Source organism: Humulus lupulus, chromosome 9, assembly GCF_963169125.1.
Source record: "Humulus lupulus chromosome 9, drHumLupu1.1, whole genome shotgun sequence".
In the NCBI taxonomy this organism is placed as follows: Eukaryota; Viridiplantae; Streptophyta; class Magnoliopsida; order Rosales; family Cannabaceae; genus Humulus; species Humulus lupulus.
Genome location: NC_084801.1, coordinates 87064925 through 87080940, shown reverse-complemented (window position 1 = coordinate 87080940; position 16016 = coordinate 87064925). Strand labels below are relative to the sequence as shown.

Genomic DNA, 16016 nt, shown 5'->3' with positions numbered 1-16016 from the left:
TTTGTTACAAATTTAGTTTCTAATTAATTAGTTGGGCCGATCAAATTCCTAAGGATTAGCCAGAAAGCCTAAAATAGAGGAAAAGCATTCTTAGAGTCTTCCAAACAACTTAAAGGCTATTTTGTAATTTTATTTCTATTCTTTCAAAGATTGTAAATTTAGAAATACACAATAGTACTCAGTTAATCATTTATTGTTTATTTATTGTATTTTTTAAAATAAATATTATTTAATATTTGATTGATAACATGATCATGCATTAGTCAATTACATGACATTCATGAAGCCCCACACAGTTTCTCATTAATCATTCATCTTTTAGAAACATGATTATTTACAATTGTCTTAATTATTTATATGAATTGTTTCAGAGAAATCAATTTTATTGACGTGGTTTTTCACCAACAATGGATTCAGAAATCTGAAAATAGATTGTTGCTTTCATGGAGATCATATTAGTGCTTAATCTCCCACAAAAATTTCACCCAACATACCATGGTGGTCACTCAATCTATGCATGACAACGAAATGGAATAACCTGGTGATCAGGAGGCGCATCATCAGTCGTTCCTGCTGGAAAGGCCCTTGAAAGCAACATGTGGGCCAAGACAATACCCGAAACTCAGCATAACGCCCACCAAACCCATCTGGTGTACCTGACACCCATTGAGATGGAAAATGTCGAATGAAGGAGCCATCTTGCTAGGACAAACAAGAAGATCGAGGATATCTTGGTGTTATTATCCCTTCCTACAACTGATGTTAATATGAGAACGAGGCAAACTAAGTCCCATAGGTCCAACATGAATAACTGACCCAATCTCAGATGCTTTGTCAGAACTGCAACACCAAGCTCCATACCTCCAGAGCAGAATCAACATAATACTCAACCTGCTAATCCTCATAGGAGCCATCGAACCCATGTCAGTTGATCGGTTAGAACTGTGACCTCGAGGTTTGCGCTTTCTGAGCAGATTTCAAGGAATGTTAAGAACAACCCAACAGAGCAAGCTGGGACCAATTCAAGGAGACAAAACACCCCTATAAATCCATTTGTGCCACGATCAGAGCCTCCGACATAGAGAAATGAACAAGTTCTACTTTCAAACCCAGGAGATCAGGGTAGAACAGAGATGGGCTAACCTAGTGCGCCCTGGTGGAATAAGGATAGCTTCACCGATAATGCACCCCTCGTCACCGATTCGACATTTGAAACCACCTTGCCTGCAAATGGGATAGTAGAAGAAATCCTCCTCCCTCAGAAGACATATTTTTCCCACGACATCGCGCTAATAATCCACGTCCTTGATCCCAGCAACAGGTTGTATGTTTTGCGAACGAAAGTTACTAGATGGAGAGCCAACGTGCAGACAGATCTGAGAGCGACATGAGGAATCATTTGAGCTCTGCACAAAGTCTTCACTCCGACCCACATCCTGACCTACATGATCATTTGAATTCACAAATGAGGTATCTAGTTCCCCACGATGATTATAGTTATACTCAGCATTGGTGAGATCCGTCTATCATACGCAACAATGGGAATGTCCCACCTAACCAATCTTAAGCTTGGAGGGAAAACAACCTATCTAATGCATACAATATGATGGGACTGGTGATTAGCTCCCAAATAAACTAGAGGCAAAGGATCCAACCCTCGAGCAACTGGCCTTGATGGAAGAACAAATGAAGAGACTCATATCTGGAAAAGGAGTCGATGATTGTGATTCCGCTGAGAAGCTTGAGCCTTTTTCTCCAAACCTAATAGTACCTCCGTATCCTATTAGCTTCAAGATGTCGACCATGCCCACATATGAAGGAAACGCTAACCCTTCCAATCACCTCGGAACATTCAATACACTAATGATGGCCCACAATGTCAGGTTTAACCTCTGTTGTATGTTGTTCCTTGCAACTCTGACCGGACATGCCAGATTGTGGTTCAACATGTACAAAAAACATTCAATCACCTCGTGGAAGAATTCTCTTCCGATTTAAGAGACAGTTCTGAGCTTTGTAGGATACTCGTGTTGAGGCCGATTCATTGGCTAACATAAAAGAACAACCTGGTGAGTCCCTGGAAGCATATATGGGCAGGTTCACCAATGCAGCAGTACAAGCTAGGGATGATGATGATAGTTTCAAGCTCATGGGAATGAGGACAGGGATCACGGTAGGAGGTGATTTGTGGCAAGAACTCCAGCAGTACAAACATATTAGAATATGTTTAAACTTGGTCAAAAAGTAATTCAAGTAAAAAACTTGAAGAGCTGATAAACTTATGAGGATGGTTGAAATATCGATAGGTGCAGTTCAAAAACCCATTTGACATGAAGAATTGATCTATGTAGTCATTTGGATGGTAGGGGAGGTCAAAGACAGAGGCCATATTGCGGAATCTGATGAGGTAGTAGAAACCATTACCTCAACCCTTTTGTTCAGGGTTGTCTTTGAGGCGGAAGAAGTGCATGATGTCGGTAGGGGTGGGGACCTCCCACTCATGTTTCAAAAATAAATATTTCAGCTTCGCCAAAAGTCGATATGAATTGGGGGGAAGCTGGAATGGCACCAGTTCAACGTAGTTCAAAAAAATCATGGAGTACTAGTCCAGAGGGAGAAAGGCACCTACCTTCAGGTGCTCGTCACTCGAGGCGCCTAAGTCATCCTGAAGTGGAATGCACCTCCGCTCTCCTTCCAATGGAGTTCGGGAAACAAGGCCTTCATACCCCAATTGGATCCTGTGGCTCAAAATACTTTTAATTATCTTTCCCTGAGTCTTTAATCAGGATTCGATGCCCTCAGTCTCAAAAAAGGCGTTGGGGTCAATTACGATCTCCATATCCATTACCAGACCGAACTGGGGAATATCAGTCTCAGACACAATCTGCTTGCCCTTATTCTTGCTTTAAGAAGAGAAGCTCATGAATGACTTCTTCGGACGGGCCATTATCTAACTCACCTGATGACAAACTGGAGTGTTAGAGACGACCTAAGACAAAACCTTGCTACAATGATAAATGTACGGTGACTCAAGGGTTTGATTTTGATTTACTCAAAAATTCACGAGCTTAGATATCTCCTAGCAACAACGCGTGTGTCCACGCACGTTCAATAGCCACACGCTATAAGCTCAGGAAATCCCCTGATACATCGAGATTCGCGTGTCAGACATAATACCTTTTTGAAGGCAGTTTAATGACAACCCGGTCGGGGAACTGTAACCTTTAAGCTACCCAGAACTGATCTTAATACTCCTCAAACTTCTACGCATACATAGGTGATCCCCTTTCAAAACTCAAAAAATTACCCATTTTTTACGCACATTATCTCTAATCAAACCTAGTATTGTTGTTTCGGCCTATTAAAGACCCCTATTAACCTCGAACATGGCCGAAGTAAGAAACTATACTGGAAAATTTTCTATTAAAAGGAATGGATATATTTTATTTAAGACATAAAACTGTAGATAGGCCCATAAAAACGTTTACAAAGTTATTTACACTCCAAAATGGTCATTGTAATGTAAAAGAACGACCCTTTGAAAATGATCAATCCTTTAGCGCTTAGCGATCACCTAGTCACAAAATAAATGGTGTCTCAATAAGTTTGAATTCCAAAACCTAATCCCGGAACCAATCTCGCACTCTTGGGACCTTCAATTCCACCAAACATGGTGGTGGAATCGTCCCCCGGGCCCTCGTGCCAAAACCCTAAAAAGTACCCAAAAGCATGCCCTGGAAAAACAGTAGTGCTGCCTTCCAAGAGCTACAGGCAGAGCTGGTAACCCCTGACCAGTGTTGTAGCGCCTTATTATAGGCGTTGTAGCACCAAAACCAAAGTTCCCAAAATCTAATTTTTTTCTCTTCATGTTCTCCGAGTTTCAAACCTTAAAAACTGACCCCAAACCTTAACCAAACCCACAAATGAACCCAAAAACCAGTTCTACATGTCTTAGACATCAAAACCCAAGCATTGAATCATTAAAAACCACCTTAAATGATCACTAATATAATCAAAAGTTCTAGCTCAAAATAACTTCAAAACAGAGCAAAAACCAGAAAATTCATGGCTGAATTCTTACCTTAAACTTAGGTTTATATCCCCTTCAATGGCTGAACTAAAGTCCTAAGCTCCAACCTTGATTTCCTAACTCAAATCCTCAATTTTAGCTTCAAAATTCAATGGAAAGAAAAGAGGAGAATGATTATCATGAGAGAGGAAGGAAAGGGCTATGTTTTTGGTGCCTAAGCTTCTACAACTTTCCTTAGTTAAATATATCCTAAGGTCAAATGACCAAAATGCCCCCAAACCTAATTTATTTCCTTAACAGCCACCAAGGGCAAAATCGTCCTTTCACGTCTTTCCCGTTAATTATAATTAACGTCCTCCAATTGGGATTATTCCCAATATTCTCAAATAATAATAAAATCATTACCCATTACCCTTTAATGACTAGTAATGTACTAAGCATCAAATTACCCCGAGACTCACCCCGAGCCTGGAAATTTACCGCGTTATGACTAAACTGCTAACTTACATTCTAAGATCGTCCATGCGAAATAGCTCGAACATATCCACATAATAATGTAGCCTCATCAAGAATTCACCAAGATGCATGAAAATATACAAATATGCCCTCAAAGGGCCAAATTACCGAAATTCCCTTATAATGAAAAGTGGACCCACATGCATGCATTTATCATCATATAATAATATAATTCACATAATCAGACATATAATCATTTAATTGCATAATAAATCAATTATGGCCCTCCCGACCTCCTAATCCAACCATTAAACCTCATTAGGGATTTTGAGTTAGTACAACTATCCCCTCCTTAAAAAAATTTCGTCCTCAAAATTTTCCTGAACAGCTCAGGATACTGACTCTACATATCTTACTCCGTCTCCCAGGTCGCTTCCTCGACCTGGCTGTTCCTCCATAACACATTAACCGAAGGTATAGTTTTATTCCTGAGGACCTTGTTCTTTCTGTCTAGTGTCTGGACTGGCTATTCCTCAGTAGAGATTGGCCTCAAGCTCCAGATCCTCGTAACTCAAAACATGAGTAACATCATATACATACCCCGGAAGAGCTGAAATATGAAACATGTTATGCACAACCAACAATGTCGGTGGTAAGGCCAACCTGTACGACACTTGACCAATCCTTTCTAGGTCTCAAATGGACCTACAAACCTAGGGCTCAGCTTTCCCTTCTTCAAAATCCTTCTCACCTTTTTCCATGGTGAGACTCTAAGGAAAACATAGTCTCCCACTTGGAATTCCACGTTCCTACGTTTCAGATCTGCATAACTTTTCTGTCTACTCCTAGAAGCGAGCATCCATGCTCTATTCTTCTCAATGGCCTCACTGGTCCTCTAAACTACCTCATGACCCATGTATCTCCTTTCTCTTGTCTCATCCCAATGAATGGGAGATCTACATTTCCTACCATACAACATCTCATAAGTTTCTACTCCAATGGTCGACTGATAGCTGTAGCTGTAGGAAAACTCTATCTAAGGTAGATCGTTACTCTAGGATCCACCAAAGTGCATCACACATGCTCGCAGCATGTCCTCTAATATCTAGATCGTCCTCTCACATTGTCCATCTGTCTGAGGATGATAAGAAGTATTGAAATTCAACTGTGTTCCCATGTCCTTCTGTAAACTTCCCCTAAACTTGGAAGTGAAAGTGGGGTCTCGATCTGACACGATCGACCTCTGTGCTCCATGGACGCGCATGATCTCTCTCACATAGAGTTCTATGTACTTGTCAACTGTATAAGTAGTCCTCACTGGTAAGAAGTGAGCTGAATTGGTGTAGCAATCCATAATAACCCATATTGAATCATGTTGGCCAACAGACCTAGGTAACCCCACCACAAAATCCATCGTGATGTCTTCCCATTTCCACTCTGGAATGTCTAGAGGTTGCAATATCTCTGCTGGCCTCTGATGCTCAACCTTGACCTATTGACATGTCAAGCACTTAGCCACATATTCCACTACATCCCTCTTCATCCCAGGCCACCAATAAAGTGATCTCATATCCTAATACATATTCGTGGTGCCTGGATGCAAAGAATGAGGAGTATTATGATATTCATTCCAAATCTCTCGCCTCATAGCAGTGTCTAACAGAACACATATCCAACCCTTGTATCTCAACAAGCCCATCTCATACATTATGTAATCTCTGGACACTCCAGCTAAAACATCCTCTGTAATCTTGATCAGTTGTGGATCACCCAACTGACCTTCCTTAATTTTCTCCAACAACGTAGATTGTAGCATAATGTTGGCCAGCTGGCCTACTAGCAATTCTATACCAGCTCTAGTCATATCTTCTGCTAACTGTTGGCTATCAGCCTCGTACTGAAAATCTATCCCGGACCCTTTCGGCTTAAAGCATCAGCTACCACGTTGGCCTTTCCTAGATGATATAAGATCTCACAATCATAATCTTTTACAAACTCCAGCCAATGCCTTTGTCTCATGTTCAAGTCTTTCTACATGAAGAAGTACTTTAGGCTCTTCTGGTCAGTGTAGACCTTACACTTCTCCCCATAAAGGTAATGCCTCCATACCTTCAATGCAAACACCACGGCAGCAAACTCTAAATCATGAGTGGGATAACTCTGTTCATATTCTTTTAGCGGACGTTAGGCATAAGCAATCACCTTCCCTGACTGCATCAAAACATAGCCCAAACCCTGATGTGAGGCATCACAGTATATCACAAACTTCTCCTGATATGTTAGAAGACTCAAAACCGGAGCTGTAATCAAGCTCTGCTTCAATTCTTGGAAGTTTTTCTCACACCTGTCTGACCACACAAACATCTGATTCTTGTGTGTTAGCCCAGTCAATGAAGTACCAATCTATGAGAACCTTTCCACTTAACATCTGTAATAACCTACCAGTCCAAGGAAACTTCTAAGCTCTGAAGAACTCTATGGCCTTGGCCAATCTATGACTGCCTCAATCTTGGTTGGATCTACTTTAATCCCCTCCTTACTAACAATGTGCTCAATGAAAGTTACCTGAGATAACCAAAATTCACACTTCTTGAACTTTGCAAATAGTTTGTGTTCCCTCAGTCTTTGTAGAACCAATCTCAAATGTTGTTCATGTTCTGACTCTAACTGAGAATAAACCAAAATATCATCAATGAAGACGATCACAAACTGGTCCAAATAATCCTTGAACACTCTGTTCATCAAATCCTTGAAAGTAGCTGAGGCATTAGTCAATCCAAAAGACATGACTAAGAGCTCATAATGCCCATATCTAGTACGAAAAGAAATCTTTGGTATGCCTCCCTCCTTGAACCTCAACTAATGATAATCAAAATGAAGGTCTATCTTTGAGAATAACCTATCACCTTGCAACTGATCAAACAGATCATCTATCCTTGGCAGAGGATACTTGTTCTTAATTGTTAACTTGTTCAGTTCTCTGTAATCGATGCACATCCTAAGAGAACCATCTTTCTTCTTCACAAACAGAACTGGTGCACCCCATGGTGAGATACTAGGTCTGATAAAACCTAAGTCTAACAGCTATTGCAACTATACTTTCAATTCTTTTAACTTTGCTGGGGCCATTCTGTAAGGTGCTCTAGACACTGGCTCCATCCCTGGTGCCAGTTCTATCACAAATTCAATCTCTCTGTGTGGTGGCAACCCTGGTAAATCTTCTGGAAACATATCCAGAAATTCACAGACTAGTCAGGTCTCCTCTGGTCTCACTAGCATGACCTGAGTGGTGTCAACCACATTGGCTAAGAATCCTATGCAACCTCCTTGCAATAGATCTCTAGCCCTCAGAACAAATATCATAGGTATATGGGGTCCATGCAAAGGCAATGGTTATTATAGGCCTTTAAGATAATAGACTTTATTTAAAAAGTGTTTCGTAAAGTTAGATGAATGTAATGGGTAGTTATCTAGATCACATTAATTGTAGAAACAAACTTGTTTATAATTGAATGTATTTTTTATTTATTTACATTCATAGGGTCATTAATTAACTTGTGATTAATTTAGAATTAATTGATAAGATTAATAGAACACATTATTTCTAAAATAGTAAGTTGGAGAAGGTGAACATCTCAATGTGACCTATGGTCTCCATTATTAGTACAACACTGTGAGATATGAATAGGGTCTCAAGGAGGCTTTGTTTCCACCCCCCTAAGGAAGGTTTCTAGACATATTAATGTCAAGGTTTGCATCTTAAGAAGATAGGAAGGAGTGATGTATATTAGGCTTGACCGACCCTATGGCAGCACACTATACCAAATACCCCTTTTCATAATATAAGAATATAATACTACTCAAAAAGTATTATGATATACTTATTTATTTATATATATATAAATATATGTGGTAAAAGAAAAAAATGGCGGTAATTTATTCTTCCTAGCTAATTCCTTTTTAATTACATTGTTCGAACTCTCCCGTTTTCTTCTTTGGCTACGGGGTCTCGGAAGTCAATCCCTTACTTTTTCCAGTCGTTCGACTTCAAATCTCCTCTCTCTCTGTCGTCTTTCTCCGTCTCTCATTCACTTCATTTCCAGTCGTTCTGCCTCTCTCTCTGATGATTGACATGGTCCATCCAGATTCCTTTGCGAGAAGGTTTAGGAAGCCTTGAATGGAAACAGAAGAAGAGATCAATCGGCGCATGCTTTCAGTTGAATTGGCTGTCAAAGAGGCCCTTACTACAAGGGGCGAAATACATTTTACTGACCACGAGCTCCCTCCAAGTGATCAATCATTATTTGTAGATCCAGACAATACCCCTCAAAAGTTACAGGAAAGTTTATGAAAAATATTCCTTTTTCTTTTTTGGTACTTTGAATCTATTTTCTTAATCTCTAATTTTTGTATTTTCTTGTTATCTAGGTTATTTCTGATTGGATGAGGCCTACTGATATAGAAAAGGAGAGTTGGCTTGATGCTCGGCCATGCTTATTTAATGGGGTTGTCAATCCTTCTGATGTTTGTCAGGTCCAGATTGTTTTACAACTTGACACTGACATTTTTCTTTGCTTAACTTCTTCTATAATAGGTTTATTTGTGTTTGAAACAGGGTGGATTGGGTGATTGCTGGTTTATGAGTGTTGTTGCTGTTTTAACAGAAGTTTCACAAATATCAGAAGTAATTATTACTCCAGAGTACAACGATGAGGGGATCTATGCTGTTCGTTTCCGTATTAAGGGCAAGTGGGTTCCTGTTGTTTTTTATGATTGGAATCCATGTGAATCGCTGGGTAAGCCAGCATTTTCCACTAGCAGGATGGGAAAAGAACTATGGGTCTCCTTACTGGAGAAGGCATATGCCAAATTTCATGGCTCCTATGAAGCTCTAGAAGGTGGGCTAGTTCAGGATGCTCTTGTAGATCTTACTGGAGGTGCTGGTGAGGATATTGACACATATATACATGCTGTGATACATAGTATAGAATAGTACAGTATAGTATAGTATGTATATAGCAGCACTTCAAACTACTGACAGTCAAGTTACATTCTTTAAATAATCGATTTCATTACCCATTTTGCTTTGATCACATTTTGTTTACTCCAATTTTCATGGGGAAAGAACTTTGTTGTTGTGAGAAGCAAGGTTCTACAAAATTTAAAGCATCATTTGGGCATTATTATTATTTGGCATGTCATCCTCGACTCTGGCTACGAGTTGATCGCTCTCTCAAAGAATCTGAAGCTAGCGTTTTCCCCAACATTGACTCAGTCGTTGCTACTGCAAGGTTGGTTTTTAAATTTACCAAAAACAACCTCATTGATTTTGATTTTGATTTTGAGAGTTTTAAAAAATTGACTATATATTTATTAACAAACTAACTTTTATGGTTGCTCCTACTAGTTTAGCAAATTTCCCATTGATTTTGCTGACTATCATTCGTTCAGTGTAATTGAGGGACTGTGATGGTCTTTTATGGTCGCTCAGTGTAATTCCATTAATTTATTATCGAAATGCTGCACATATCCATATATATTTTATAGGAACAGAAAGAGAATCTCTTTTATTTGAAAATTTGTTTTGCAGATATAACTTTTTCATCGAAGTCATTTTTGCAAATGACTCAAATTGGGTGATATCATGGTCATGAATGATTGCTGATGATGGTGGTTTTTATAATTCAAGCTTGGCGATAATATTCTAATCGCAGTTGGTGGAATGCATCTGGCCTCTAATATTCAAATTAAGAAACCACTTTGCTTGGTAAATCTCAAACTATAAACCGTGCTCTCTTGAATCTTGCAAATTTGAATACATTTTTACTTGTTTAAATAAATAGGCAGAACAAGCATTTGAAAGATTTATGTAAGTATTGATATTGTTATTTTTTTGTTACAACTTTTGTTGATTCGGATTCTTTCCAGATTGGTGGAGGTGAGCTTCCTGATGAAATAGGTATCTGTTCTGTTTTTCTTCTACCCACATCTTTTTATTTGTCCACTTGTTTCTTGAGTTGAGTGAGACTTTCATGCTCATGGTATTACTGTTACAACGGAGGGTTTTTCAAAAGAGAAGGAAGGACAAAAGATCATGAGGTAATAGTTTCCTGTTTCTTTTTTGAGTTTCAAAACCTTCTTGTTTCATTTTTTAATTGGGTCTTGGTTTTTGTGAACCTAAAAGTTCATCATATTCACACACACACACACATATATATACATTTAGGCACATATGTGTATATATATATTGTAAAGAGCACACATTGATTACTTATTACATTTGAAAATCATTTTTTTTATCTAAGTTCTTGAATTGCTAGTTCAATTAGGTAGGTATTTGGTTATTTGATGCAAAAGAGTTTAAAGATATTTTGTTTACTGATCTAGTCAGGGATTGGAGTTTTCTGATGTAATTTTCTTTAGTGTGATGTATATTTTTAGACATTTTGTATCTTTCTATCTTTGATACAAGTGTTTAAAATCTTAAAAAATATTCAATTAAAACGGAACATATTTAAACTTTCTTGATTTATGTGGTTACTATGGGCATTTACCTTCATGTCGCTTAAAGTATTTGTGATGTTCCAGTCTATAATAGGAAGGAAGCCTTACTCTTTGCTCTGATCTCCCTTTTCTAATATTTGTTATGAGGAAATGGTGTAACATAAACTATGAGGTTTTGTAGTTTGGTTTGTTGTTTTTTTTCAAGGAATTTTGTCCTTTACTTTACTCACTTGTCCTATGATTATTTGTACAACAATTTTTATTTTCTTTTTTGCTGTTGCAAGCAGGTTCTGATATGTAGATTGATTGATAGGCCTTTGCGTCCAACAATGCTGAAAGGCTTCTACCATGAAACTCAGATACTTTCTTGGGTGCGTTAGCATTTACTTTTAGTAATTGCAACAAATATAGGCACACAACATGTATTATTACAAGTACTTAATTTAATACAAAGAAAGAAAAAAGGGAACAGATTACACAAACAAACTAGGTATTAAATCTCTAAGAAAAGCCTCATGGCTGGCTACATCCTACTGTCCTATGCTTTTTATGTGTTGATAATTGAGTAACACTTTTATTTTCTGAACAGGTCAGTACGTTAGAGTTGTCTTTCTACATTTATGCTTCACACTTCCTAGAAATTTCATGATCTTCCTATGCATGTAGGTTTTGAGTTATGATGGTTTGCATTCTCAAGATGCTTTGGCAATCACAGCTGCAGGAATAACAGTATATTTTTTTTTCATCTTTTTTTTTAATTTTTAATTTTTTAATTATCATGCACTGCCACTTCGATATCACATTTAGAATTTGATAGACTAGCATATTTTTTTAGCCTGATTATATAAATTCCACAGCGCTTTATCGGAAGTGCCAAATGCAAAGACTATTGTTGGAGTTCGGATTGGCCTTGTAGGAGATAAGTTTATCATCAATCCAATAACAAAGGAGATGGAAGCCTCCAAGTTGGACTTTTTGCTAGCAAGCACAGATGATGCAATATTAATGATCGAGGTAGACTCGTACTGCAGATTAGCTTGTTCTAACTCATTGCATTTCTTCTTAGCAGGACACTTATCAACTATTTTAATCTCTTCATAAATTGATTGTATTGATTATATATGTTGTGATGGATTATCATCTAGTAGTAGGATTTTTTTCCTACATAGTAGCTTGTTGGGGATTTGATTTTTAGAATTTTTTTGATTTGTTCATACTGTAAGTTTTACACTCAAGTTTGCAACACCATGATTAGTATGCTGCTTTAAGGTCATGAATATTAACTTACTACTGTTGAGATCAAAAACAAAAATTGAGGTTAATTTGTGATTAGAATATCATTATCTTTCTTTTCCTATCATATTTTATGTGCATATTTTGTAGACAATAGGTCACTTGAGACATATATGATGGTCTTAGATATGGGATTTCATGTATGTGCCTAAACTTGATAGATACTTATTATGAAGAGAGTGGGTATAATAGTATACTATATAATTGCAGAAAACGCTATAGAAAAGTAGAATATTCTTTTCGAGGCGAACTCAAATTCCACTTGCGAACTTCATCAATCTTATTTCCTTCTCCTGTCTTACCAAGACAAGAAAAGAAAAGATTGATACTTTTGTTAGTTAAATGCACCCACATTTGAATCATGATTAGTTTTGGTGGCTGTTCATATGTTTCTGGAGATGATTTATCCTTTCTCCTTATCATCATTATCTATTGTGGTTGCAGGGTTATTGTAATTTTCTTCCTGAGGAAAAGTTGTTGGAAGCTGTACAAGTTCGGCAGGTTGTTAACTTCATTTGAGTTGTAGCTGTATGCTGGCATGTTTATATTTATTTACTTTTAGATGCTTTGGCTATGTGATCCCACACTATGCATGAATATGGAAATGTATGTAGAACAATCTGTCTTTTTTTTTTTGAATGCACAAATTGGTTTTATTGTAGTTAGTAAAAGAAGTAATTTGGTTATGGTTGATATGCAAATTTGTATATTATTAATAAAAATAGGTACTAAAGTATGTGTCAATTCTTGTATTTAGTGATAGTTGTAGCAATGTCACATGCAAATCAGTCCTGAAATTTCATAAAAATTCTATGTAGATCATTTCCTCTGTTCGTATGATTGTCATACCAATCTTTGATAGAGTTTGATTTCAATATTATGAAACTAGGCTTCTATGAATGTAGTTTGATTTCATTTTAATTTTCATTCTTTTCTTGTCTTTTTGGGGTCTGTCTTGTTTTTATTGTAGAGTTTGATTTCAATTTTATGAAACTAAGCTTCTATGAATGTAGTTAATTTACTACTGTTTTTTTTTTTTTTTTTTTGCTAGATCCATTTATGATTGATCTTTGTAATTCTGAGACATTTTTGGCTGGGTAGTCAGTATTTTATTTCTCATGCACTCAAGGTGTTTGAAAATATTTCCCAATAGAAATACAAGAAGAGAATGAAAATTAAAAACCAATTTATATATGTTATTCTATATATATTATATATGGATGTATATATAAGTAAAGCTACAGAAAGTGAAATTGGAATTGTTGATTTGCATTTTAGTTTTGAGTTTTGGGGAATTCTGTAAGTTAAACATTGTTGTTTCACCACTGACATTTGTTTTCATTGATATGGTGAAAAACAAGAGAAGTTATGCCCAGTACCATTTAGATTTGGGTCAGTCTGATTTTAACTTTCATAGTTGTTCCACATGTGGTTTTAAGTATTCTCCTGGGGATGAAAGTGATGAGAAGGCTCATAAGGAATTTCATAAGAACTATACCCATGGAATTCGGTTTAAGGTATAAGTCTTTGAAATTTATTTTGAAATGCGCTTGTTGTGGTAATTTGATTATTGCATATATCAATATTATTGATATTTAATTTTTGTAGGGTTGGTCTACTGAAAGGGTTATTCAGATGCCTACCATTGAAGGTGGTCGGATTGTTATGGTGTTGGATAGTGATTCTACTGCCCAAAAGAAGAAGGTCTGGATTGAATATCTATTTTTCATTCAGGTCAAATAAATGTTTATGTAATTGTAGGGAATAGTGAGTTTAAGGGGTATTTAATTCATTTAATAAAAGGTGACATTTTTTGAATGAAACATTATGGCTTGCAGGTTGTGCAATCTATGAATATGATGGGGATTGAGCTTGAAAGTGGATTTATTTTCCTTAAGTTTTGTAGTGATATCCTCCCACTTTTACTGTCTGTTTAGAATAGTCTTTTTACTTTATTTTTATGTCAAATGCACTTGGATTCTTAGAACATATGCAGCGGTAGAACCACTGCAGTTGCAAGGTTTCAGTGGGTCCATAAATAATATTTATATGAAGATTGCGTACCAACGTTGCCTCTGCTGGGCAACCTTGCCAACCCTTTATTTTATTTTTTTTAAAAAAGCTAATATTTTAAAATAAATTGTCTACTTTTTGCAACCAATGGTGTTGCTACCATGGGAGATGCACTTTTCATTCCATATCATAAATCATAAAGATGTCTAGAAGTTATTTCATGAAGTTCATGATAATGCACTTGGATTCTCTCTGATTTTTTTTTAAGAAATCTTCAATGTCAGTGATATGTGCAATTAGAGTTGTTTTGTTTAAACATGAAATTAGACTTATTTTACTATTCTTGCAGGTCTTACTGTTCATTCTATCCAATAAGGTAGTTGGATGCCTAATTGCCGAACCAATAGAGAATGCATTCAAAGTCATCTCAAATTCAGCAGATATTGATGCTATTAACACAACAGAACAAAGAACCAAACCAACCATCCTCCATATTGGGGATATTAGTTTTCAGAGTGAGACAGTGAAAAGATCTCATTCTGCTAGTAATACTAACCTGTTGGATGGAGACCTTGGTAGCACAGTTGTTTGCGAGGAGGTAGTAGTGCCGGCTGTCTGTGGCATTAGAGCAATTTGGTGTCTCCTGTCAACAGAAGTAAATGAATAGCCACTTAGTTGCTGGATGAAGTGAGGTAATTCTCTTATGTTTAAGATATTCACTTTGGCAAGTGATGACAAATATATGATTTTTTGTAATTTTTATTTGTACGAGTGCCAAATCTTTCTTTGAGGAGAGAGAGAGATAGAGAGAGAAACTTTACTTTTGATGTTCTTCAACTTGTGTCATTTTGATGTTCTGAAGTTTGCACTTTCATTATCTCGTGTATAGTTTTCCTTGTATTGAATTTCTTCTGCTAGAGCAACCTAATGAGCAGCAGTTTCTAAATGCTAATACAGTACTTGTCTAAGAGTTTTTAGCTGTTGAAATGCAGCTATCACCCAATACCAGTTGTGTTCTCTCAGGCAAAGGGATCATGTATATGGGATCCTGAAGGCAAATGGTATCTAGACTTTCTCTCTGCTTATTCTGCAGTTAATCAGGTAGAAAATGTTGGGAAATTGTGTTTTCATGTATATATTTGTTACTTGATGACTGAATTTGTTTCTATCTGAGCCACTGATGCAGCTTTTTATCTATTCATATTTCAATTTTCTTTCTTTTTTTCTTTTCAATGATTTTCCATTTTCCAACTTGCATATTACTGTGACAATTGCTCTTTTTTCTCTATGTGAAGGAAATGAAAATTCATAGAAGATGTAAGGCAGGAAATTTACTGATATTCAATTCAATCGAATTTATATGAATGACCAGTGCCCGTTTGTGCTTTCATATGAGCTTTTATGGGTTTTGATTTCATAACTTCTTTCTGAAGGGACATTGTCATCCAAAAATCATGAAAGCATTACAAGAACAAGCATAAAGGCCCACCCTTAGCTCTCGAGCATTCCATAATGATAAATTTCCAATATTTGCTGAGCGTCTAACAGAAATGCTCGGATATGACATGGTGCTGCCTATGAACACTGGTGCTGAAGGTGTAGAAACAACTTTGTAGTTGGCCAAGAAATGCGGTTACGAGAAGCAGAAAATTCTGAAAGATAAGGTAAAGTTCAGGGAGATTATATTTAACACATACAAGGTCATCTCTCTATGTCTTAG

General features: G+C 36.9%; 2 protein-coding genes across 2 annotated transcripts; both read left to right on the top strand.

Moving 5' to 3' along the window:
* Positions 1–1351: 1351 nt before the first annotated feature.
* Positions 1352–9479, top strand: LOC133799857 (calpain-type cysteine protease DEK1-like). Its single transcript, XM_062237849.1, has 5 exons — positions 1352–1470; positions 2098–2180; positions 2352–2407; positions 8915–9010; positions 9102–9479. The coding sequence occupies exons 1-5, from the start codon at positions 1352–1354 to the stop codon at positions 9477–9479; spliced, it is 732 nt and encodes a 243-aa protein (XP_062093833.1).
* A 2932-nt stretch (positions 9480–12411) lies between these two features.
* LOC133799856 (protein CHROMOSOME TRANSMISSION FIDELITY 7-like) lies at positions 12412–14963 on the top strand. The gene is made up of 5 exons (XM_062237848.1): positions 12412–12423; positions 12728–12784; positions 13588–13800; positions 13892–13987; positions 14646–14963. Exons 1-5 carry the CDS (start codon positions 12412–12414, stop codon positions 14961–14963), a joined length of 696 nt encoding a protein of 231 aa, XP_062093832.1.
* The last annotated feature ends 1053 nt before the right edge of the window (positions 14964–16016 follow it).